At 41.5% G+C, this 24,094-nt stretch overlaps 1 protein-coding gene across 2 annotated transcripts in view; it reads left to right on the top strand.

The window, feature by feature from the left end:
- The first annotated feature begins 935 nt into the window (after positions 1-935).
- The window catches only part of matcap2 (microtubule associated tyrosine carboxypeptidase 2), a 42,674-nt gene continuing 19,515 nt past the window's right edge, over positions 936-24,094 (top strand). Inside the window, exons 1-3 of one of the 2 annotated variants that reach the window (XM_080203739.1) lie at positions 936-1,318; positions 11,600-12,261; positions 22,563-22,706. In XM_080203739.1, coding sequence (XP_080059865.1) covers positions 1,294-1,318; positions 11,600-12,261; positions 22,563-22,706 — 831 coding nt within the window. In that variant the 5' untranslated portion in view covers positions 936-1,293. Of the gene's footprint in view, positions 1,319-1,396; positions 1,476-11,599; positions 12,262-22,562; positions 22,707-24,094 lie in introns of those variants that run through there. The other variant, XM_080203748.1, reaches the window with a different exon arrangement.

A 24,094-nucleotide genomic window follows, 5' to 3' on the forward strand; every position in this document is an offset into this window, starting at 1 on the left:
GCCGAGGACCTCCTCCTGCTCCCTAGTCTTGGCAAAGCTTGCCATAAACAGGTCAAGGCAGGCGACCAAGGGAATCATCTGACCCGACTGTCTGCCCCTCTACCACAGCTACGTTCGCAGCTGGGTGTCTCTGGAAAGGGAGCATGCAATGTCCATGGGTGCTGTTGAGGTCTTCTGCACTCATTGGCCCTTCTGCAGGGACTGGGGTGTATTATTGACCCCTTTAATCACATTCCATTTAGTTTATTAATTAGTGTCACAAGTAGGCTTACATTTAACACTGCATTGAAAGTACTGTGAAAAAATCAGTGTGGACTTTATTAATGTATTTATTAGTGTCACGAGTAGGCTTACATTAACATTGCAATGAAAGTACTGTGAAAATCCCCTAGTCGCCATACTCTGGCATCTGTTCGGGTACACTGAGGGAGAATTTAGCATGGTCAGTGCACCTAACCAGCACATCTTTGGACTGTGGGAGGAAAGTGAAGCACTCAGAGGAAATCCACATAGAAATGGGGAGAACAAGCAGACCGCACAATGTCCCACACTTGGAATCGAACCCATATCACTGGTGCTGTGAGGCAGCAATGCTAACACTGTGCCACCCCCATATTTCCTTTACACTTTGTTTTTGTTTCTGGTGTGCCCCTTTTTTTGTAAAGGGACTGCTACTTTTACTTTGTCCCTCAAATTTGTTTGATTTAGTTTATTTGATTTGCCAGAAAGATTGGCAGATTGCCCACCAGTCCTGAGCTGATCGACATGTTATGCATTTCAAGCAGTTTCCATGTCACCCTCCCCTGAGTTTGGGGCTCAGTGTGTAGCAATTATTGTTCGCCCTCAAGAAAAGTCCAATCGGTTCCCAAGTTACCGACGTCACGAAGCACCGAATTATGACGCGGACAAGGGTTACCTTGGGAACGGCGGCCGGGTCTGGAAAGCGGAATGTGGGAATGACAGGAGCCGACAGCGCAATGTCTATGGAGGGGCTGGAGACTGCGGCAGCTTTGCGGAACTGAGAGGGGGATGCAGGGAGCCGGCTGGGTACCAGACTGCAAGGTCTAAACTCAAGTTTTAAATTTGCGAGCCGTCCGTGCGAATTGCCAGCCCCGCCAGTCTTCACTGGCAATCCGCGAGGAGAGGGAAAAGGATACTGTTGCCAGCGGCTACATGATTTGGTATTGATGTCCTTCCCTCTCTGTCGGTGGAAGGAAGAGACTTAAAGGGGGGCTCATCCGCTGCGTCTGGCGGTTTCACCTCGCCATCGCCAGCCACCGGAGGTTGCCAGGGATGCTGGAATCAATCCGAGTAACCGGTACGTGTCACTTCCTGTACTGCGGGGGAATGGAGCAAAACAATTGTTACTAGTGAGAGACAGAGAGGTTTCCCTGAGCTGGGAGATTTGCTCTATTCGTTGAGGGGGAAGATCTGAATTCATATTCGTCGCATTGCAGTTACCGCTGATGTGATGGGTCAGTGTTTTCTCACTGATTTCATTCATTCCTATTTGTGAGAATGTTCTCTTTGCTATTTTTTTAGCAGTCAGCGTGTGTTTACTTAAATAGTTTTTTTAAATTAAAAAATGAAATGAAGTGTGTGTCCTTCTGCGTTTGCTGCTGGAAGGTTTCTGCCACTCACGTCGCCACCTGATTCAAACACAATGGGCAGTTTATTGTGTTGGAAAAAAAAACATGGGTTGAGTGTTTGACAGTTGATAATTTAAGAAATCGCAGTCATTTCTTGCACAGAAGTGGTCATTCTGCCCATCAAGTGTAAACCAGCTCCCTGCAGAACAATCCAGTCAGTCCCACTCCCCTGCTTGGTCCCTGTGTCCTTCAAGCAACCAAACAATTCCCTTTTAGAATCATTGCTTGTTTCCGCTTCCACCACTTTGGTGGACAGATACTTCCAGATCATTACCACTTCATTTTCCTCGTATTTCTCCTGCATCTCTTGCCCAAAATCTTAAACCTATGTCGGCTCATCCTTATATCATCAGTTTTTCCTCATCTACACCTGTCATATTCTTGCGTACCTCTATCAAATCTCCCCTCAAACTCCCCTCAACCTAACCTTGTGAACTAACCCCACCCCAGTCCCTGGGACCAATCTAGTAAATCATCTCTGCACCTGTCAAAGACCATCACATCTTTCCTAGAGTGTGGTGACCCGAGCCAGATTTAATATATAAACAAAGACTGGTTTAAGTTTTTCAGTTGTTTATTAGTATCACAAGTAGGCTTACCTAAACACTGTAATGAAGTTACTGATTTGATTTATTATTGTCACATGTATTAGTATACAATGAAAAGTATTGCTTCTTGCTTGCTATACAGACAAGGCATACTGTTCATAGAGAAAAAAAGGAAAGAGTGCAGAATGTAGTGTTACAGTTACTGTGAAAATCCCCCAGTCGCCACACTCCACCTGTTCGGGTACACTGGGGGAGAATTTAGCATGGCCAATGCAACTGACCAGCACATCCTCGAGACCGTGGGAGGAAAACAGCACTCAGAGGAAACCACGCAGATATGGGTAGAATGTGCAGACTCCGCATAGATAGTGACCCAAGTCGGGAAATTAACCCAGGTCTCTGGCGCTGTGAGGCAGCAGTGTGAATACATAACTTGTTGGGATACTGAACTACACAGACAGGATAACTTGTCAATGCTGAGTTGGCTAACCTCAGCTGGGTTGGTAGAATTGAAGAAATGCATTTGTATACCCATTCCTGTCACTGTTCAGTGACCACTACCAGAGTCACACATGTGACTGTCAGGTAGAGATGATCCTGTTCGGTTATGATGCTCCCTCTCTTTTACTGAAGCAATGACCATCTATTAACACACAAAGAATGGCGAAGCTGTCCAAGGACTACCAGTGCCTTTGGAGTTATAGCTGCACCTGGGGAAGGGAGCTCCATCAATCTCTCTGTAACCTCTGGATGAAGAGTATACCAACTGTATTGACCAATTCTGTAACCAAACTGAGAAATTGTGATGCCAATTACCTAAATATTTCTGCCTCCCTAATCAAACTGCCTGTAGGCCAGCTTCCATCAATGGACCTTCGGCCTCCTAAGTTAAACCAGTATTCCGATTATCTGGGAGACATTGAACTCAGCTTTTACCCCAGCCTTTCACAAGTCCTGGATGATCCTGTTGGCTCTGTCTGATGATCTCCTGACTGCAGTCACCACTGGCTCAAAATAACAAATAGCGAGTGGGCAGTTCAGGCGCATTAATGAAATACTATCTCATTTGTTTACATAGTTTGCTGTGCTGTACTTGGTGTGGTATTTGACTACTAGGTTTGTACCATCATTCCACCTCTGTAACTCTGTCCCTACTGCCCCTTATCTTTGTGACACAGGTGATAGATAAAGACCACAAGAGGCTAGAACCCTCAACATTTAAGAATCATTCAGATGAGCACTTGAAACAGCATAGCATACAAAGCTATAGATCAAGTGCTGGAAAATGGGATTAGAATAGATAGGTGCTTGATGGCTGGTACGGGCATAATGGACCAAAGGGGCTTTTTTTGTGTTGTAAAACTATGACATTCTTTGTTTATTTTTTCTTTGGTAAGTAGGACAGAATACTTCTTTGACAGAGTGCTTCCTTGTCTCAGGGAATTTGGAGAATGAGGAAATTTCATGGGTTGACCTTTTTCTAAAATCTAGTCCAGTTTTCAGCATGTAACTTTAATCTTAAGTGTTAGACAGTGGTAAGCAAATTGCCTGCTGTGGCAAATGTTCAGTTAATTGAATGATTGGCTTTTAAGTTATGAAACTAAACAGAAAACATCCTGATCTGGTAATGTGTAATGAGACAGAATTAATTAATGACCTCATAGTGAAGGAACCTCTACACAATCATAATGTTGGAATTTCACATTCAGTTTGAGTGTGAAAGACTTGTGCAAGAAACTAGTATCCTAAATTGAAATTTAAAAAAAGTTAGCGAAAGTAAACTGGGAAATTATATTAAAAGGTAAGATGGTAGAGAAGAAGCAGTGGCAGATATGTACGGAGATGTTTCATAACTCAAAGACGTATTCCATTGAGAAAAAGATAATCCATGAGAAAGATGAAGCGTCCATGGCTGACTGAGAAAGTTAAAAATGGTAACAAATTCAAAGAAAACATGTACAATGGTGTGAAAATTTGTGGTAGGTAAGAAGTTTGGGAAAATGTTAGAAACCAGCTAAGTATGACTAAAAACAAATAAAGAGGGAGAAATTTTAATATGAGTAAGCAAAAATATTAACACCAACAGTAAGAGCTTCGATAAGTCTATAAAAAGGATAAGAGTAAATGTTGGTTCCTTAGAGGATCAGACTGCAGAATTATTAATGGGAAACAAGGAAATGGCAGTGACTTTGAACAATTATTCTTATTGTTTTCATGATAAACATTAAAAACATAAGAGTAATAGAAAATCAAGAGACAAAAGAAGGGGGAACTTAAAACAATCACTATCACTGGAGAAAGACACTAAGAAAACTAAGGGGACTGAAGGTTGAAAGTCTCCAAAAAAGGTTACCACACAAGATAAAAGTTCATGATGTTGAGAGTAACACATAGCATGAGGATTGGTTTAATAACCATAAGGGAGTTGACAGAGTAATGATAACATAATGACTAGTAATCCAGAAACCCAGGCTAATGCTCTGGGGACACGGGATTAAGCAGCTGGTGGAAATTTGAATTCAATTAATAAAAATATGGAATTGAAAGCTCAGTAATAATGACCGTGAAATAGTCATCAATTGTCATGAAAACTGGTCAGTTTCACTCACTTCCCCAATTTCCTTTAGGGAAGAAAACCTGCTGTCCTTATCTGGTCTGACCATCATGTGACTCCAGACCCAAAGAGTCCTCTCTAAAATGGTCTAGCGTGCCACTTGGTTAAAAGAGATATTAGGGATGCTGGTCTTGATGGTGATGTCCACATCACAGGATAAAATAAAAAACTGAAAACAGACAAAAAAGGATCATTGTCAGGTTGGAAAAATATAACTAGTGGGGTGCCACAGGGATCAGTAATGGGGCCTCAACTACTTGCAATCTTTATTAAGATGTATGTGTATGCTGCAGCTAAACATGCTGATGATATTAAAGATGATATTAAAGATGTCAAAGAAAAAGCAAATTCTGAAGTGGACACAATTTGCAGCAAAAGAATAAAGTAGGATAAGTAAGTGGGCTAAAATTTGGCAGATGAAGCACCAAGTAGGAAAATGTGAGGTTGTCTACTATGTTGGGATGAACAGGAAAGCAGAATATTTAAGTGGAGAGAGACTGCAGAATGCTACAGTTAGGAAGGGCCTGGGTGTCCTTAGACACGAATACACAACACAGGTACAGCAAGTAATTAGGAAGGTATTGGCCTTTATTGTGAGGAGGATGGAGTTTAAAAGTAGAAAAATTTTAATCTTGTTACAGCTGTACAGGGCTTAGTAAGACATATCTAGAATGCCACAAACAGTTTTCTTTATTTAAGGTACTTGATATTTCCATAGGAGGAAGTACAGAGAAGGTTGATTTCTGGGATGAAGAGATTGTCTTTCAGGGAACGGTTAAGCAGGTTACTCTATGTTCATTATAGTTTAGAAGAATGAGAGGTGATGTTATTGAAACATATCCGTGTTGTATATAATATATAAATAAATGATTTGGAGGAGAATGTAAGTGGTCTGATTAGTAAATTTGCAGGCAACACAGATTGGGAAAGCTGCAGATAACGAGGAGGATTGCCAGAGGATACAGCAGGATATAGAACTTAGGCAGAAAAATATCAGGTCAAATTTAATCTGAACAAATGTCTGGTGATGCATTTTGGAAGTTCTAATATAGGAGGAAAGTTTACAGTAAATGGCAGAACCCTTAGAAGTACTAACAGAGGGATCCCTGAAAGTGGCAATACAAGTGGATAAGGTGGTCAAGAAGACATATGACATGCTTGCCTTCATCAGTGGAGACACAGAGTATAAAAATTGGCAAGTCATGTTGCAGCTTTAGTTAGACCACGTTTGGAATACTGCATATGTTGCCACACTACCAGAAGGATGTAGAGGCTTTGGAGAGGGTACAGAAAATTTTTACCAGGATGTTGCCTGGCTTGGAGGGTATTAGCTATGAAGAGAGATTGGACAAACTTGGTTTGTTTTCTTTTGAACATCAGAGGCTGAGGGGCGAACTGATAGAAGTTTACAAGATTGTGACAGGCGTGGATAGAATGGATAGTCGGAGTCTTTTTTCCAGAGTTGAAATGTCAATTACTAGAGGACTTGGGTTTAAGGTAAAAGGGGGAAGGTTTAAAGGAGAGATGAGAGGCAAGTTCTTTTTGCAGAGGGTGGTAAGTGCCTGGAATGTGCTGTCAGAGGTGGTGATAGAAGCAGATACAATAGTAATGTTATTGATAGATACATGAGTATGCAGGGAATGGAGGGATAAGGACCACGTAGAGGCAAAAGCTCTTTATCTTAGAAAAGCGTCATGTGTTGGTGCAAGCTTGGTGGGCTGAAGGGCCTGTTCCTGTGCTGTATTGTCCTTATATACAAGATCTGAGGGAACATGATACGGTAGATACTGAGAGAATATTTCCCTTCTTGGGGAAACCACTGCACAGTTTCAGAATAAGGGGTATCCCAATTCAGACATATGAAGGAATTTCTTCTCTCAAAGGATCTTTAGTTTTTGCATTCCTCCAATCCAGGGTCAATGGAGACTGTACGCATACTGAAGATATTCAAGGCTGCGTTCGGGAAAAATTTTGGTCTACAAATGAGTCAAGGCTTATGGGAACTGCATTTGGGAAAGTGGAGTTAAAGCTATGATCAGATCAGCCATGAATCTGAATGGTGTAGCAGGCAAGGGGCCAAATGGTGTGCTCCTGCTCCTGCTCCTGTTTATGTTTCTGCTAATATAAATACAGAACGGTTTTGCTTATGTATGGAGTCATAAAGTAGCATAAAACTGTTAAAGTATTCAGACGGAATTTGGTGAGCGAGAGAATTAAGACTTGATTATTTTCCAAATTTAAATTTCACTGGTTGCTCAGTTAATTAGGTGGCAAGTTAGAAGTAGTTACCAGAAACAGACTCAGGTCTTTGGGATTTCTGCTGGTACACACACAGGACAGTTCTATTTACACACTATATTAGCCTGAAGTCCAGCTTGACTGAATATTTTTAAATTATTCATTTATGGGATGTGGGCCCATTCCCAACTATTCTCCATTTCAGAGGGCATTTGAGAGTCAACTAAATGGCTGTGGACTCGCATGTAGGCCAGACCAAGAAAGGATAGCAGATTTCCTTCCTCTGATAGGTATTTTTTCAGAATTTTATTGTATTCAAACTTACCATCTGCCATGGTGTGATTTGAGCATATGTCCCCAGATCTTGCTCTGGATTGCTAGGCCACTACCTCCTGAATACTTCAACAGAATACTTGACTTGAATTTTGTAAGCAAGAGAATGTGGCAGGATGAGGGAAGAGGTGCTCTTTAGGTCTTGTGCATAACAAGGAGTGGTCAGAGCGAGGCAGCGGAGCTGAATTTCAGGGGCATTAATTAGGTAGCCGGAAAGTGATTGGTTGGTGAGCTTTAAAATGTTTTTATTTCCTTAACTGGGCAGGAATTTAGATAAGGTAAATATAGTTAATGAAACAAAATAATATTAGTGTAATACATGGCAGAGCAGGATTTTTACTTGGACTGTAGAATGCAGACATTTGTAGGCGATGACACTGTCCTAACAAACAGTCCACTAGAAATGTTAGAGAAACCTCCCCCAGCCTAGTTGTGAAGACAAACTAGGATGCTTTTGGTAGAGACTGTTTATTGCAGAGCTTACTTCTTCACTAACAGAATCTCTCCATCAGCGTCATTTCTCCTGCTGTTTGCATTGATTACAAGATTCAGATTTTCACACATACTCCTGAATTCATCATTGCCAAATTCTCCTCCATTGTACATTAAGAATTTAACTGGTGCTTCCAGCCCTTGTGTATCATCTTTTCTAAACATTACCATTGACAGACAATCTAGTCGCTTAAGTCTATTTCCCAAATTTTGAGTTCAAGCACTATAAATGGTCACATTAGCATTCTGTTGTACATTGTTACAAATATCACATTTTTCACGAATTTTCTTGCCAAGTCTAATGTATTCCACATTCAGTCTCCCAAAATCCCTGACTAGAACCTTCAACCCACAGCCCAAGAGATGGGAAAATTGTCACTGTAGTTTGGTAATAATTTGCTTCTTCCCCTTAAATTTGTAACCCCAGCTGCCATTAATGCCTCTAACATTCTATCTCGAGATAATAGGCCTTAAAGGAATGCAGTAATGCCCAGATAGCGTAAATTGCAAATCTGCTGACTCAAAAGCAATTGCTTTATCATGGTCCATGTCCAACTTCATCTGGGCCTTTTTCTTTGAAGGCTTAGTTAACAGTCAAGATATTTCACTCAGTACCACATCAGTAGTAAAAATGATTTACTCCTGCGATTATACATAGAATTGCTATTATTATTTTAGTGATTTCAATATGTTACCATCACAGAACCAGAAACCAGTACAACTGTCATATTATTTGACTTTACTGCAGTCTTCCTTGTCTAAAGAATGCATGTAACATTTTAGTTTGCCCACTCCACGTACATCCACAATTTATAATTATGTAACTGAACAAACCTGTGACGAGTCAACTCATTACTAGAATGAAGCTTCCATCGGCCAATACAATTCCTTCTGACTAGTTAGTATTCATCCTCCTTACTTTCCGTACCTTCCATGTCATTTTTTGTCCCAAAAGCCCAGTTTTTCATTTTTGGGCAATTTTATGCATAACGATACTGCTTATGAAGCGCCTGTTCACATCCCTTGGTTAATCCTGGGCTTCATCATCCAACTCCCACCCTGTTTTAACTCCCAAAAGGGTTTTATCCTTATACCTGATATTTGTAATGCAGCTTTCATACAGATGTGTGGGCCCTAAATTCAAATAGTCTCGAAATGCTGCAGGCATTGTATCCTCCATCTTTGATGTCACTGCTGAAGTCACTGAATGTCACTGTCATTTGTGCCATAAAAGCAGTTGGTAATGAATGCGTTCCCAGAATTTTTCTGAAGGCCTTTGACATTTGATCTATAAACGTTTCTTTCTCTTTGAATCTAATTCTGGTTAAAACCAAGAACCCATCCATGTTTGATATCCTAGCACAATCTAATAATTTTAAACTCGTGTTGTTTTAGGAATTTGCAAGTGATATGTAATCTCATACAGTCAGTCAAACTCCATGGTGTATTATTCAATAGAGGAAACTTATCAAAGTTTGACCAAGCCTCATAGGCATTCAGTAAATGTGTGCCCAAACATTTGTCATTGCTTATTTCCTGAATGTCTAGTTCAGAGAACACTTTGCACTGAATCTTGTTCCTGGCAGAAAGCAAAAAGCACCAACACTATCCCTTGCTTTGCTTTCAGTCGAAACATCCCTTGTCTTCATTTTTCCATTAATCAGAAGATTCAAGGCCACAAAGCAGTGGTGGGAAATCATTTCCTACCAACTTTTACATCTTTCTTCAAAGATTCTTCAATTCCAGTCTTCTCTCAAAAAAGTTAACTCCAATTCTAACCTTTCCTCTGGAGTCTTCAATCTTCATTTTCCAGCAATCATCCTCTGCCAAAGTTAGAAGAACTCCCATCAGCCTGGCTGTGAAGAAGATACAGGGACCAAACTGCTTTTGGTAAATTCTTTAATACAGAGCTTACTTCTCCACTCCAGTACAATCTTTTCATCAGGGCTGGCTGACTCTTCATATATACAACTGAGTATAATTAATTAATCAATATCCAATACCTATTAACCTTATTAGTTTAAGGTACTAGGTATGTAACATGCATTATCAGGACCCATTAGATACTAATAGATTTCTCCATCTTGAATCTCTCCTGCTCAGAGTCGTTGAGCTGGTGTGTGTATTGTAGAGTCTCATTAAGGAGGGGAAGGAATTTCTGGACAGTTTTATCCAGAGTATGGTCACAACCTGGAGGAAAGCACAGGATCAGAAAAGGGAGTTTGTGATTGGTCAGGAATCTAATAGTGAGGATTTCGGAGAGTTTGAGAAGGGTGCCGTGTCCTGTCCAAAAGTAGAAGGTACTCACTACCTGTGAGGACAAGAAGCAAGATGCAGAGAGGATTGTCACAATGCAGACCAGGGCATTATAGCTCAGAAGGCTGTCCATTCGTGGGGAAAGTGCAGAATAGAAAAATGGCAGTAATAAGGGACTCTATAATTACGGGAATAGATTGTATTTGCTCCAACTAAGAACAGGAATCTCAAAGGATGTGTTGCCTATCTTATGCTAGGATAAGAGATATCTCACGACAGCCGGAATGGAACTTTGAAAAGGACGGGATAAATCTAATTGTTGTGTCCATGTTAGAACAAATAGCATAGATAAGAATTGGAAGGAAGCTCTGCTGAAAGAACATCAGGAGTTAAGGTTAAAAAGTAGGACCTTGAGTGTAGTAATCTCTGGATTATTGCCCAAGCCACGTATAAATTGGCATTGGAGCAGACGGATCAGGAGAATTAACATATGACTAAATGGCAGGTGTGGGAAAAAGTGGTTCCTTTTCATGAGTCACTGGCTTCAGGTCTGGGACAGAAAGGAGCTGTACCAATGTGATAGGGTCTATCTGTTCCTGGATGGCAAATTGTCATAGCTGAAAGAGTAGGTAGGGAGTCAGCAAACACTTTAAACTGGTAAAGGGGTGTGGGAGAAGGGGACTACATGAAATGGAAGCAGCATAATTATAAACAAGACAGAGTAGGAAAGCATAGGAAAGCATAAATAAGGAAGGACATTGATGACAAGGGAATAAATTGTGTTAAGGAAAAGAATTGGAGAACATAGTTAAACATAATGATAGGAAATCCTATTAAAAATAGGTGAAAATGTCTGCAGAACAATTCAGTGTCCATAAATAAACAGGGGAACTGCAAAAAAATTCTAAGTGCCGAACAAGCTTGAAGATGGGAGAGAATTGTGCCTATTTTTTGGATGAGCTCCCAGATGCTAACTTATGGCACTTAGAAAGAAAAATGAGGCAAAATGTGAATTTTGCCAGTAGAGGGGGTGGACAGTCAATGCATGCCTGGAAGCCTGCTAGAGATGCTATTGCATATGTGCCCTGATCTCCCATTATACTGTGTACAAGTGTATACAATGCACTGAGTGTCTTTCACTCTCTCCCAATGCCTACACCCCCCCAATCACGCCCACACCCCTTCTTCAATCGTAACCCTCCCCCCTCATCCAATCGACTGGCATGACAATCTGGAAAAATCACCCCCTTACATGCTTAGCTTTGAATCAAGTCAATTTATTTTGTTATTATGGTTGAAAGGGAGAAATTGGCATTGTCCTCTGTTCCCTTTTCTTGTTGCATTCTTGTCAATTGATTATTGAGGTGTTTGCTCTTGTAGTTGGAAAGGGCTCATATAGAAGTGGCCCACAAATGATGGATAATTCATGCAAAGTTAAAATGAATCTTCCTGTTTTCCAATCCTTGCAGAAAAGCTTCGTTGGCCAGAGTTGGAGCTAGCCAAGAAATCAGTTCTACTGAATCCCACAGAAAGAAATGACACGAGCCAAGCAGATCTCTCGCAACTCTCTGTCGGCATTTTGAAGGAAATATTTACAGGAAGCAATGGTTACAATGTCTTATTGCCGTCTAAGGGAGAGAAGAAACGTTTATCCTCCAACCATCACAAAAAACATCGAAAATCTGCCAAGCCATCGGCTGTGATGCGGTATAAGGAACGCCGAACCCCCAGCTGCTCTATGCCACTGGTTGACAAGGAATGGTGTCTTGGAAGCGGGCACACTGCGTTGCTCATGGGCAGCTTAGTTGCTAGTGGTTCCAAATTTCCACTGGGCATATCTGTGGTAGGAAGCGGAATCGGTCTGTCCCAAAGACCGAAAGGTAAGATAAAAAGGCTTTATTTTTCAAGCCTGCAGAGGTCCAGTGTGCCAGTTGGACAAGGGAAAGACAGTGAAGTCACCACTCGTAGACTCTGCATCCTGACGGCCGTTAAACCGTCAAATGTGGAGAAGGAGAAGGTCAAGTTCTTCAAGTCCGAGTTCACCTACAATCCACAGTTTGAATATGCTAACCCTGCTTTGCCCAATGTGCTAGCAAGACACAGTGTCGCCTCAGAGAAGTTTCTGCTACAGGTACAGTCATGTTGCATTCAGCTGGTAATAAAGCTGTACTTTAACAATAGAAAGAATAGATCTTCTCACTGTGTGTGTTTGTCTCTATTAAATCTGATTGCATAGAGTTTTAGCATTATCAGAATTTTATTTTCATTATGTTCTAATGAACAAATGCACAAATCCTTATTTATGTCTGTCCCTGTTAAGCGGCAGGACTGCTACATTGAGCCAGAGCATTTGGGAAGAATGGTTAAAGCTAGGATTTCAAGGGACCTTGTACCTATCTCATGCAAGGAAAGGATTTGCATTTATAAAGCATTTTTATATAGTATCTCAAACAGCTTTACAAGCAATAAGTTCTTTTGAAATGTGGTGACTGTTGCAATGAAGGGAACATGGTAAGTAATCTGTACATATCAAGGAGCTTGGTTTAACATAATCTGCAACAATGCAGCACTTCCGCAGCACTGGGCTAGAGTGTCAGTTTAGATAATGTGCCCAAATATGTGGAGTAGGACTTGAACTCATGGTTTTCTGACCTTTTGTACTTTGTATCTATTTTCAGAGAAGCAGATGCAGAAAGCATCTCCACAATAATAGAGAACCATGGGAGCAAAAGGGAGATATGAAATTAAAACAACTTTATCAATAGAGAAAAATAAACTAATGGGAACTAAAGATTAATGGATTGCTTCCTAGGGACATAAAGAAGTGGCTGCAGAGATAGTGGATGCATAGATTGTTAATTTCCAAAATTCCTTAAATTCTGGTGAGGACCCTGCAGATTGGAAAGTTACAAACGTAACTTCACTATTCAAAAAAGGGGACAAAGGAAGTTAATTATATGCCAGTTAATTTAACATTTGTAATTGGAAAAAAAGCTAGAATCCATTATAAAGGAGGTAGTAACTGAATGTTTAACAAATCAATACCAGCAGGATGGGTAAAGGGGAACTAATTGAAATACAAGAAAACAAACCTTGAATGGGCAGCACTTTCTCATGAAGACATTGATGAACAGGTGTTCTTCAGTTTTCACATTGCACAGCTAGTCCATGTTCTACATTGAGTAAAAGTGACTCTGCATTTCAGATTTCACACTGCCTGTTTGCATTCTTAGTTTGTATTAACGAGTTTTTTTTTTCAGTTTGCAGCTGGAATATCAAGCAATAACATGCATTTACATTCTTTCCTTTCATGTAGTAAAATACCCTTAGGCAATTCCAGTATTATCAAAATAAAGTCTGACATGGAGCCATGTAAGGAGATATTAGGATAGGTGACCCAAAGCTTGGCCCTCTGCAGTATGGGAAACATGTGGGCAGCACATTGTGACAGCTGAACAGTTGCAGCCTCTTAGAGAAGAGAATGCTGAGAGGAGATTTGATAGAAGTGTTTGTAATCATGAGGGGTATAGACAGGGTAAAAAGTAAGGAACATTTCCCACTCACAGATGGATTGAGAACCAGACGACACTAAGATGAGGTAAATGGCAAAGCAAAATCAATGATGACAGGAGGAAAAATTTTTAATGCAGTGAGTGGTTAGGATCTGGAATGCACAGCCTGAGAGTTTGATATAGGCAGGTTCAAGAGGGTGAATTTCCAGGGCTACAGTAAAAGGGTAAGGAGTGGGGCTAGCTGAGTAGCTCTTGCAGAGAGTTGATATGGACACAATACACTGATGAACTCTTTTTGTGCTGTAACCATTCTGTGACAGAGGTAGTGAAGGAATGAGTAGGAGAAATAACGACAATGAAACTAGACAATGAATGAATACTGATGACAACACTGTGAATTCTGTACAGTATTATCCAAACTATTGTTGATTGTGCACCAGATTTGCTGAGAGTAAATATTCCATGAGGCGTTAGCAATTCCCATCTTGGACTTGATGGCCAAGGATGATGCATTCATAACAACAGCCAACAGATTGAGTATCAGACTGCAAACTCGTTCCAATAGATACCAATGGCAAGCAGTAAGAATGGGAGAGATTGCTGGTCAGCCATGCTTGATGCAGTGTGGTGCCTCCTCAAGCTATAAGACTCTGGCAATAGTTTAGAAACCTGTTCCAGGAAAAATTAGCTATGGAAATAGATGAATGTCTGCCATCTGCACTACTAAGTGGGATGAGAAGCGTCAATAACTTGTGGTTCCCAAGATGGAAAATAAGATTAACCTTTTCTCTATCTAACAATTCCATTATTACAGGTGCTCTGTAACCTGTAACAAAGGTATGGTCAGAAAATTCAAATAAATAATATTCCTGTTTTCCTAATCATCACTAGATGGTGCTATTGTTATTTCTAATAATATTCTCTCAAATTTCGTAGAATAAAATCATTGAATCCTTACAGCAGAAGGAGGCCATTCAGCCCATCAAGCCTGCACTGACAACAATCCCACCTGGGCCCTATCCCTGTAACCCTCCACATATTTACCCTGCTAATCCCCCTTACACTAAGGGGCAATTTATGTACGGCCAAGCCATGTAACCCGCACATCTTTGGACTGTGGGAGGAAACCGGGGCACCTGTAGGAAAATCTTGCAGACTTGGGAGAACATGCACACAGACAGAGATCCGAGGCCAGAATTGAACTCGAGTCCCTGGCACTGTGAGGCAGCAGTGCTAACCACTGTGCCACCGAGCCACCCAATCCTAATTGCCGCAGTGCTGTGGGAAAAAAAACTGCAGGATTTTTAATTGAAACCAGGAGGTTGAAAATTAGGAAGACAATATTCCAATATTGCAGCAATGTAATCACCAGAGCTATTTTCCCAAATGCATGAATCTATATCAAAAATCAAAATTTGTTCAAAGTGCCAGCAAATTACAACCAAAAAAATTTTAAAAAGTACAAATCAAAGACATTCTTTTGCTATTATGTTTTTCTCCAACGATAGGTTAGCCTGACCACTTCATAAAAAAGGGAAGTTAAACAGCTGGCAATCTAGAGAATCTGACAATTAAAGATATTTACTCAAATTGTTCTTGGGATTTAACTTGTCTTGTAGGCAGAGGCACATAGATGAAGCAGCTGAACAAGACCAAGGATGAACTGGGTAGACAATGATGGAATTTTACACTACCTTCCCTCACTGCCCTGTTGTGGGAGAGAGAGGGTATGAATAATATCAAGTGGGTTGGCAGGGGCTGTCATTCGCATTGCATTCCCACATTGGCTGGTATTTTACCAGTGACAGGGAAGGTGGCGAGCAGCCTGCCTCTCTAACAGGTCAATTGAGACCACCAAATGGACATGTAGAGGCCTCTTCCCACCACTGCAGCAACCAGGTATACCCCAATAACCTGCTTGTGGGATCAGGAATGAGAGGGTGCTCTCTCCTGCTCAGAGAGCCTGTGGTCCACAAAGGACCCCCCCTCCCCCACTCTGCTCGCAGTGGCACCACAAAAGCTCCCCTCCCATTTTGCCCCCAGTGGCACAGGTGGCCCAGATGGAAAGATGCACTTCAGCTTTTGTGAACGACCCTCTGACTGCCCCCCCTCCAACCTTGCCATAACTTGCTCGAGTAACCTGGGGTGATCCCTGACTCCTCTCGCAAGTCTTCCAGGTCTCCATTAATACTTCTGGTCCAGAGCTCATGGCAGTTCCAGAACTGGCTTCCACTTCTAGTGGAAATGCTGGGACTGAAGGACTGCTGGCCCTGTCATTGGCTGTGCATTCTTGGAGGTAGGACATGCTGACTCAGAGTGACAGATGCCACAACTTTAGGTATTCAGTTACCTGAGCCATGTTAAACAGAGACCTCCAGATTGGCAGAGGTGCATTCACTTCTTTCCAGCTGCGAAGTAGGGCTGCTGCCTCCAAACTAAATCCAAACTACTGTTACTGAGAGGGATACAGGTGACTAAAGGAAGACTGGCTAGTCCTGATCTGCCAGTGGTGGTGAGAATTAGTTCAATCCCATCATTGTTGCTAAGCTGGTAATCGCAAATTTATTAATATTTTCCTATTTACCATTTCCTTAACCTGTGGCCTTACAGAATTGAACAACTTTACCATCACTTGTTCTGCTCAGATTATGAACACCACAATATCAGATCATCCTCATAATTTTCATCCACATTCAATTATTTCAATTAATTAAAACCATGTTTATTTTATGCAGACAGCTAAAAAGACAGTCTGTTCAATATGTGATATCAATACTCTGGTGTTAACTCTGGCTTCTGATAATCTTGAACAAAGGCCCAATAGCTGCCATCCTGGGCATGAATAGCGCAAGCATTAGAATGGATCTGAGACTGCTTTAGCTGCAGCATTTTCATTGTTTCAAATTGCATCAAGTCTGTCAACCTCTTAAAAAGCTTAAATCTTAAATACTTTTTGTTCTCATTGTGATAGATGTTACAGAAATAGTATTTTGACAGCTTCGCAATGGTCATACAAAATTTTGGTTCTCAAAACCTCCTCTTTTTGAATAAAACTCAACCCCGACTCACGGAAATTGTTTTTGGATATGGGCAGTGCCAGCAGAGTAGAGCTATACTAATTATTTAAGATACCGTGGTTGCCTTGACAACTGAATGGTTTAAGATTCAGCTATATAGTGTGTGACTCGAGTTGTGCACAGGCCAAACCAGATGGGACTGGTAGGCTTGCTTTGCCTAAAGGACATGTCAAATTACTACCCAACGATTTTATGGTATTTTGCCTCTGCTAGCGCCAGTTCACAAATGACCAGAATTCAGTTTTATTATTTGGGTGCTGGGATTTAAACTAATGACCACTACTTGTTTGCTAATCCAGTGGTTTAACCACAATACTATTACCTTCTGACTATGTTAGCTAATGAGAAGTTACTACCTAAATATGAGTGTTTTTTCATATCCATTACCAATCTGTAAGAGTCCTGTTTGCTTAGGGTTCACAACACAATGAGATGGAGCCAAAATGGAATCCAGACAGTTTGTTACAGGAAAGGTTCGCTTACTTATCATCCCCCCATTCCCCACTCCGACATTCTTACACTGTCTTACTGTTCCCCATGAATAAGTAGTAAAATTCTTGATGTCATACAATCTTCTGTTGTTTTGCCCCATCTTTTTTCTGAAATCTCCTGTATCCCATCTCCATTTGTTGATCAATCCTTTCCCCAACATTGGCAAACTTCCTATTCTTTGGAATTTTCTCTCTACTTTCTCCTGCATCTTTCTATCTCTCTCTCCACATTAAATAAAACTCCTCAAGCCACATTTCTGACCGAATTTTTGCTCATCTCACCTAACGTTAACTGTCTTGACTCCTTGTCTGTTTTACTTTTGTCTATTTTTTGTGGAAGAATTTGGGGTATTCCTTTATGTTAAAGGTGCTGTGTCAATGTAAGTTCCTGTGGTTTGGAGCTGAGAGGAGGAGAATATCATTCAGATCTCTTAAAATAGTGCCCTGTCTTTTTGAAGATTGCTGGAATTTTGCTTTATATTTGAGTTTATTTAGCTTCGCTGAACAGTCAGATTCCCCCTTCCCTTTCAGTGGATAGTTTGAAAGGAAAGACCAACCCTGTGTTACATGTCTGCAGTGTTCCCGGTTAGCTGCCCATAGCCTCACAGGCTCCTCACAAACTGTCCTAGTTACAACATCATGCTAAAGAGTTAAAAGATATCATGAGCTGAAATGAACAGGCCAGCATGGTGCAAAAGATTAGAAAAAACATTACCGACATCCCCACTCTCCTCCGATCATTCTAAACATATCATCGAGTTTTGGAACTGAATTAAATTTGAGTCTAAATTCTCACTCCATCTGAATGAATTTGGATGGTTTTGGGTGAAGAATTGATGGGCAACTTGCTAAGCTATTTCCTGACATCAGCAATGACTGTGTGCTCTGTTTAGTTGTCGGAGGTATGTTTAATAATGACTGCAGCCTAAATTGCATTGTAACTTGCATCAAAAAAATTAAAGTATAGACTAAATAATCTAGTAGAAAGCATGTAAACGTCTTCCCTACTACCGTCAGACTTTTGAATTAACTTATTTTGCATTAAGTTGATCTTTCTCTATATCCTAGCTATGATTGTAACAGTACATTCTGCACTCACTCATTTCTTTCTCTATGAAAGGTATACTCTGTCTGTATAGCACACAAGAAACAATACTTTTCACTGTATGGTGATACATATGGCAATAATAAATCAAGTCAATTCAAAAAATCAAATCAAAAGTAAACATGTAGCTTTCATGTAACACCAGAAATAGACAAATTTGGCAGGTAACCGAGAAATGGACAGTATATTGAGGGAAGGACAATGTCAAATTAAAATTACATTAAGATTATAATATAAACAGTGCACCATTTTGATATGCAGGCACTGAAGGATATTTAATCATTGAAGTACATCATTGAGAATGGTGTTATGATCTCAAATGAGACCATTAACTTAATAAAAATGAACTCCCATTTATTAATTGAAAGAATTATATCACAAAGTTTCACATTTGAAACAAAAATCATTTGTGCAAGATTAAAACAAAGCAAGTACTACTAACTTGACACTATATATTTCACATTCACTTGCTCTTTCCACTTGAGAATTTGAATGGGATGCTCCTTTTCCTACTTTTGTTTCCGCACAAGAGTTCCCCTATAGATTACGGGATCTTGAGGGTTTCTTCACTTCTCCTGGAACCAAACCATGGTATGCCACAGCTCTTGTGAATTAATTTTAATTCTCCTCAGTTTTCCTGCTATTCTCCAAGGTTTGAGATATCTTCAGGACTTTTCACTAGCATCTGGCTCCGGGACCTCCAACATATCTTTAAACACCTCGCTGTTGTGGATACCCCAACTCAAACATGGGCCTCGTTGTTTTATTGCTCTGTGACTCCAAATTAGCGCTTTTCTTCCTGATCTACAGCTTGTAGCAGATTTCTCTCTCTACTTATCTCAAAGCTGATTCCAGGCTCCAAATGAAATTGCCTATTTCTATGAGAAAAACAAACTGATAATCCCCAAATCACAAAAAAAACCCTGCAATCCCCATGTATGCTACTTAAGGTCTTCCCTTGTTCACTAATTGCTTTCCAACCTTTCTTTGATCTGGTAAATTACATATATAATTTAAACCCTTATGAAGACAACTGTAGAAATTGTATCTCCACCAAGAAGCTTAGAAAGAGGACCACCCATTGTTTAATGTTTTTCCACTCTGACATGATGGTCGGCTGGGTCTGGGGGTGACTGGGCCAGGGGGATGCGATCGGCCTGTGATTTGAGGGGGGGAGCGATATTCAGGGGGGTGGGGGGCCAATTTGCCGGGGAAGCCAGTGATTAAAAAGTAGGGGTGATATCCAGGGGGAGCTGACTGACAGATCTTTGTGTTCTGTGCAACAAAACAGAGAGATCTGCACATGCGTGATTGTACCCTTTAACGTGAGGAGCTGGTTTACGCCTCATCCCCCTCCCCCTACTAGCTGGAATCAGATGCACAAAGTGCATAAGATTGCATTTGTGGCTCCACCAAAAGGATAGATCTGAACTCTGCCGCTTTCACGTTCATTCAGCACTTAGAATCTTTGGATAAGATTGCTCCCTTAATGCTGCCAGTTGCCTTAAAGTCTGGGTCTCTGCTCCTCAGCCCCCTGTTGATGCTCACACACCGCTATGCCTTGTCCCACATGCAGTGATTCTTGCTGGAGCAATGCGCAGTGTCACCTTACTGATGAATGACATTGTTAACCCATGATTCCCTTTCACTAATGGAAAGACAACATTTGATATATTTGTGCTCCTTTCACTATAGCCTTCACTCTCCAAAGCTGCCTCACTGTCTTCCACTACGCAGCTTTCCAAAATTTGATATGAGCCTACTGAATTGTGCTGATCCCTTTCAAAACGCTAAATTAGCAATTTGGCTTGCTCTTGCTTCCTGGACAATGGGCTCTGAGTCCTATGTAATTGCCCTGGAACCTACCCACAGTAGCGGCACCAACAAGGGAATATATGTCGCAAGAAGGAGCTCCAGCTTTTAGGTCCTCCCACATTTCATCATACTCCTCACAGATGGAACTAATCTTGCTTTCAATATTGAAGACGCCATTTTAACTGAGCCTCAAGATGGTGGCGCTGCACCTTTATCACAGAATGGAGTTTGACCCTCCTTATCTCGCTGCCCACATGCCTCCGATTTACCTGGAGTTTCACGATGTGCAGGTAGGGTTCTCCAGCCTCCCCTGCTAATACTGGATCAGTTGTTGTGCTATTGGATATTCATAGAAATCATAGAAACCCTACAGTACAGAAAGAGGCTATTCAGCCCACCGAGTCTGCACAATCCCACCCAGGCCCTACCCCTATATCCATACATATTTTCCCCAATAATCTCTCTCACCTATGTATCTACGGTCAATTTGGCATGGCCAATCAATCTAACCCGCACATCCTTGAACTGTGGGAGGAAACTGGAGCACCTGGAGGAAACCCACGCAGACGCGAGGAGAATGTGCAAAGTCCACACAGATAGTGACCCAAGCAGGGAATCCACCCCAGGTCCCTGGAGCTGCGAAGCAGCTGTGCTAACCACTGTGCTACCGTGCCACCCTAAAACTTCTTCTGTTGTTAAACACTAGCTTCAAACCTTTTTAATTAATTTATAGAATGTGGGCATTGCTGGTTGGGCCAGCATTTATTATACAGCCCTGAGGACAGTAAAGAGACAACCACATTGCTGTGGGTCTGGAGTCATATGTAGGCCAGACCAGGCAAGGATAGCAGATTTCCTTCCCTAAAGGACATTAGTAAACCAGATGTGTTTCTCCGACAATTGTTAATGGTCATCTGTAGATTTTTAATTCTAGATCATTTTTGTGGAAGTCAAATACCACCACCTGGTCTGGTGGGATTCAAATCTGGATCCCAGAACATTAACTGATGCTCTGGATGAATAGTCAAGCGATAATACCACTAGGCCATTGCCTCCCAGCTGCAAGTCCTCCTGAGGCCATCACAGTCTTCCTGAGCTCATCACCTGCAAGGTGCCCATGTCTCACATGGATCTATAACCATCCCATTTGGAGGATATGTGCACTATCACCTACAAAGGTTTCTCCTCACCCTCACCCAAATTATGTGTTCCCTATTTACAGGCTGCAGATGCCCCCTGTGACCATCACCATACCCTCTGAACCCTAGTATAGAGCCCATCAAACCCAGGGACATCAACTGTTGGACAGCCCTGTGTTCACAGCTCTTGCCTCTCCCTGCAGCTGGAGTACACCACACTTCCAATGATTGCTCCTGCTGCATGGTCACTTCTGAACTGTCTCCTATCTCTGATGTCAGACTGTGTGGTGCACATAGCACGCGGACTGCCTATCTATTATCTGTGACTCCTTCCTATTTCAGAATAGGAATGTCTACACTCTCAGTCCTGTCTATGAGCTCCTGGATTTAAACAGGAGTCTTGACATGGTTCCCATTTCCAAGAAGGACTATGGACATGTAACCTTCACAAAGCACCGAAGCCCTGATCTGTTCAGTGTGTCACATTAAAAGGCACCCAGCTCATATTTTACAGTCCGTAGCCCTGACCGATAATACAAGTGCTAGCCCTTCGACCTCCTTGTTTGTCTACCTGTCATGCAGCCTTTTTGGGGTCCAACGTCCCTCCCTGGGTCTTCCATCTGCCTTCCATTGTTCGTCTTCTTCATCCACTTCATTGCCCTTCTGCCAACCGTTGTGAGCCTTTGCCTACCCCCCTCCTTGCATACCCTCCATTCACATGCCCCTAGTGTTTTCCTTCCTTCACTCCACTCCTTGCACAACCCTCCTTCCACATTGCCCCCTCTTGTCTTTGGGGGATCATCCTATTCTTTCTTCACTGTCAGAGCTGCTGAGTTTCTCCAGCATTTTCTACTTTTGTTTCAGATTCCAGCATCCACTGTATTTTGCCTTTCTTTACAAGACCAAGACATGTTCTTTCTGCTTCTAGGGGAAAGAGCCCTGATGTGAATATAAGAAACTAGAAGCAAGTGTAAGTGTGAACCCGACTGATGATCTTGAATTGGCTATTGGTTTTGAATTAATTGAGTTCTTTATTATGACATGGTGTGAACCATCAACTTTGTTTTAAAGTTTTTGATCTATGTTTTGCTTGTTTCCTAATTTGGCTTGTATCAGAAAGCTTGAGTTAAAAATGTCTGAAACTGCACAAAATGATTTCTTTCTCATATTTCATTCAGCAGGCCAACAATAAGAAGACTGGTTTTGTTCTTCTGAAGGAGATGAAAACCAGTTTATTGCATATCTGGTTCCACTTCTACAAACGTACTTCAAATCATTTTCTTTTTCCAATAGGCAATCAAGATAATGAAAATGGCTCTGCAGAAGTATGGCAGCTATGAGAAGTTTGAACAAGTAACAGGGGGAAGTCTTCTCACCAAGAGTCGCATCTGGTTCTATGTGAAGAAGTACATGGAGAGGGAGGACTGCCTTGGTGATGTAAGCTGTCGTAGAAAGAGCAGTACCATACATTTATATAGTCGTGCATTGCTACTTTGTGTGACTGTTTTTGTTTGTACAGTTTAAAGACTATAAACTAAAAATAGTATTGTGGAGGGACAAACAGTCAAGTCTTGCGTCTGGATGACATCTATAACAGAAATCTATTGTTACTTTAGCTACATTGGCAAATACGCTGACAAAAACTCTGTATGTATGTGTGTGTGGTGTTTGTGCCACATTTATATCACATTAAATTATAGTTAAAATAGTGGTATATCATTTGTGTGCTTCTGAAATGATCCATGGATATTGCAGCAGTGTGTGAAATGCTAACAGATCTCAGTTATGTCAGTTCTGCCAAAAGATCAATGATGTGAAATGATAACTTTGCTTTTCTCTCCCGAGAGGCTGCCAGACCTGCTGGGTATTTCCAGTATTTTTCTTTACCTCAGTAATTATTTAGTTCTACATCTGTTTTAAAGTAATAGACTAGGCTGAATTTCATCAGTCTGATTCTGTCTTCACCTGAGATACACATTCAGCAATTTCAAGAAAAACTGGGGGGGGGGGAATCACTCACCAGAATATGAACCATATCTGATATTTCTTTTTGGTTCCCTACTCCTGGGTTGTAGATATTAGCAGTATCTGCAGCTGCCAACATTAGCTCTCGGAACACATAACCTTGAACTTCCAGGTAAATATGTATTAATTTCTTACTAAAGGAAACCTAGTTGCTCCAGTTTCCAGAATTTCGGCGGCGGGTGGTTCCATGACATTGTTCCCGCTGGCCAGAATGGACTGAACTCGCACCCAATTCCACCTTTGGAGCTTCATTCATTAAGCATGAGTGGATATCTCTCCAAATCCCCCACAGGTCGATGTGGCAGGTTGCCTCCATTGTCTGGGTCTCTCCTCCTCATCCTCTTGCTTATGCTCAGACTCACCTTGGCCATATCCTGCAGACTTGCCTCCTGCTAGATCAGTAGCCCATTTTACTGGTTCTCTCACACTGTCTCATACCCCTCCCAGACTGAAGTGATCTTATTTTTGTTTTTGCACAAAGTCATTGTTCTCGGACCTCAACATGTTGCTGCTAGATCTGCACTTCAGGACTAAGATTTGCGTGCCTCCAGTTTACCTGGAGTCTCAGGATGTGCAGGTAGAACTAGCCCCATTTTTCTCCAGCCTCCCCCAGTAATACTGGATCCCATCATTGTCGTGGTGAACATTCTGATCCTCCTCCCAAGCCCTTCACCCATGTTCCTCATGGACCTCTACTCAACCCATTTGGAGAATGTGCGCAGAGGTAACCCTCCCTCCCCAGTGACCCCCATCCACATGAGAGACACCCACTACCCCTGCCATTCTGGAGTCTGCGTGCA

Source organism: Carcharhinus amblyrhynchos, chromosome 2, assembly GCF_965287045.1.
Source record: "Carcharhinus amblyrhynchos chromosome 2, sCarAmb.v2.hapA, whole genome shotgun sequence".
Taxonomy (NCBI): Eukaryota; Metazoa; Chordata; class Chondrichthyes; order Carcharhiniformes; family Carcharhinidae; genus Carcharhinus; species Carcharhinus amblyrhynchos.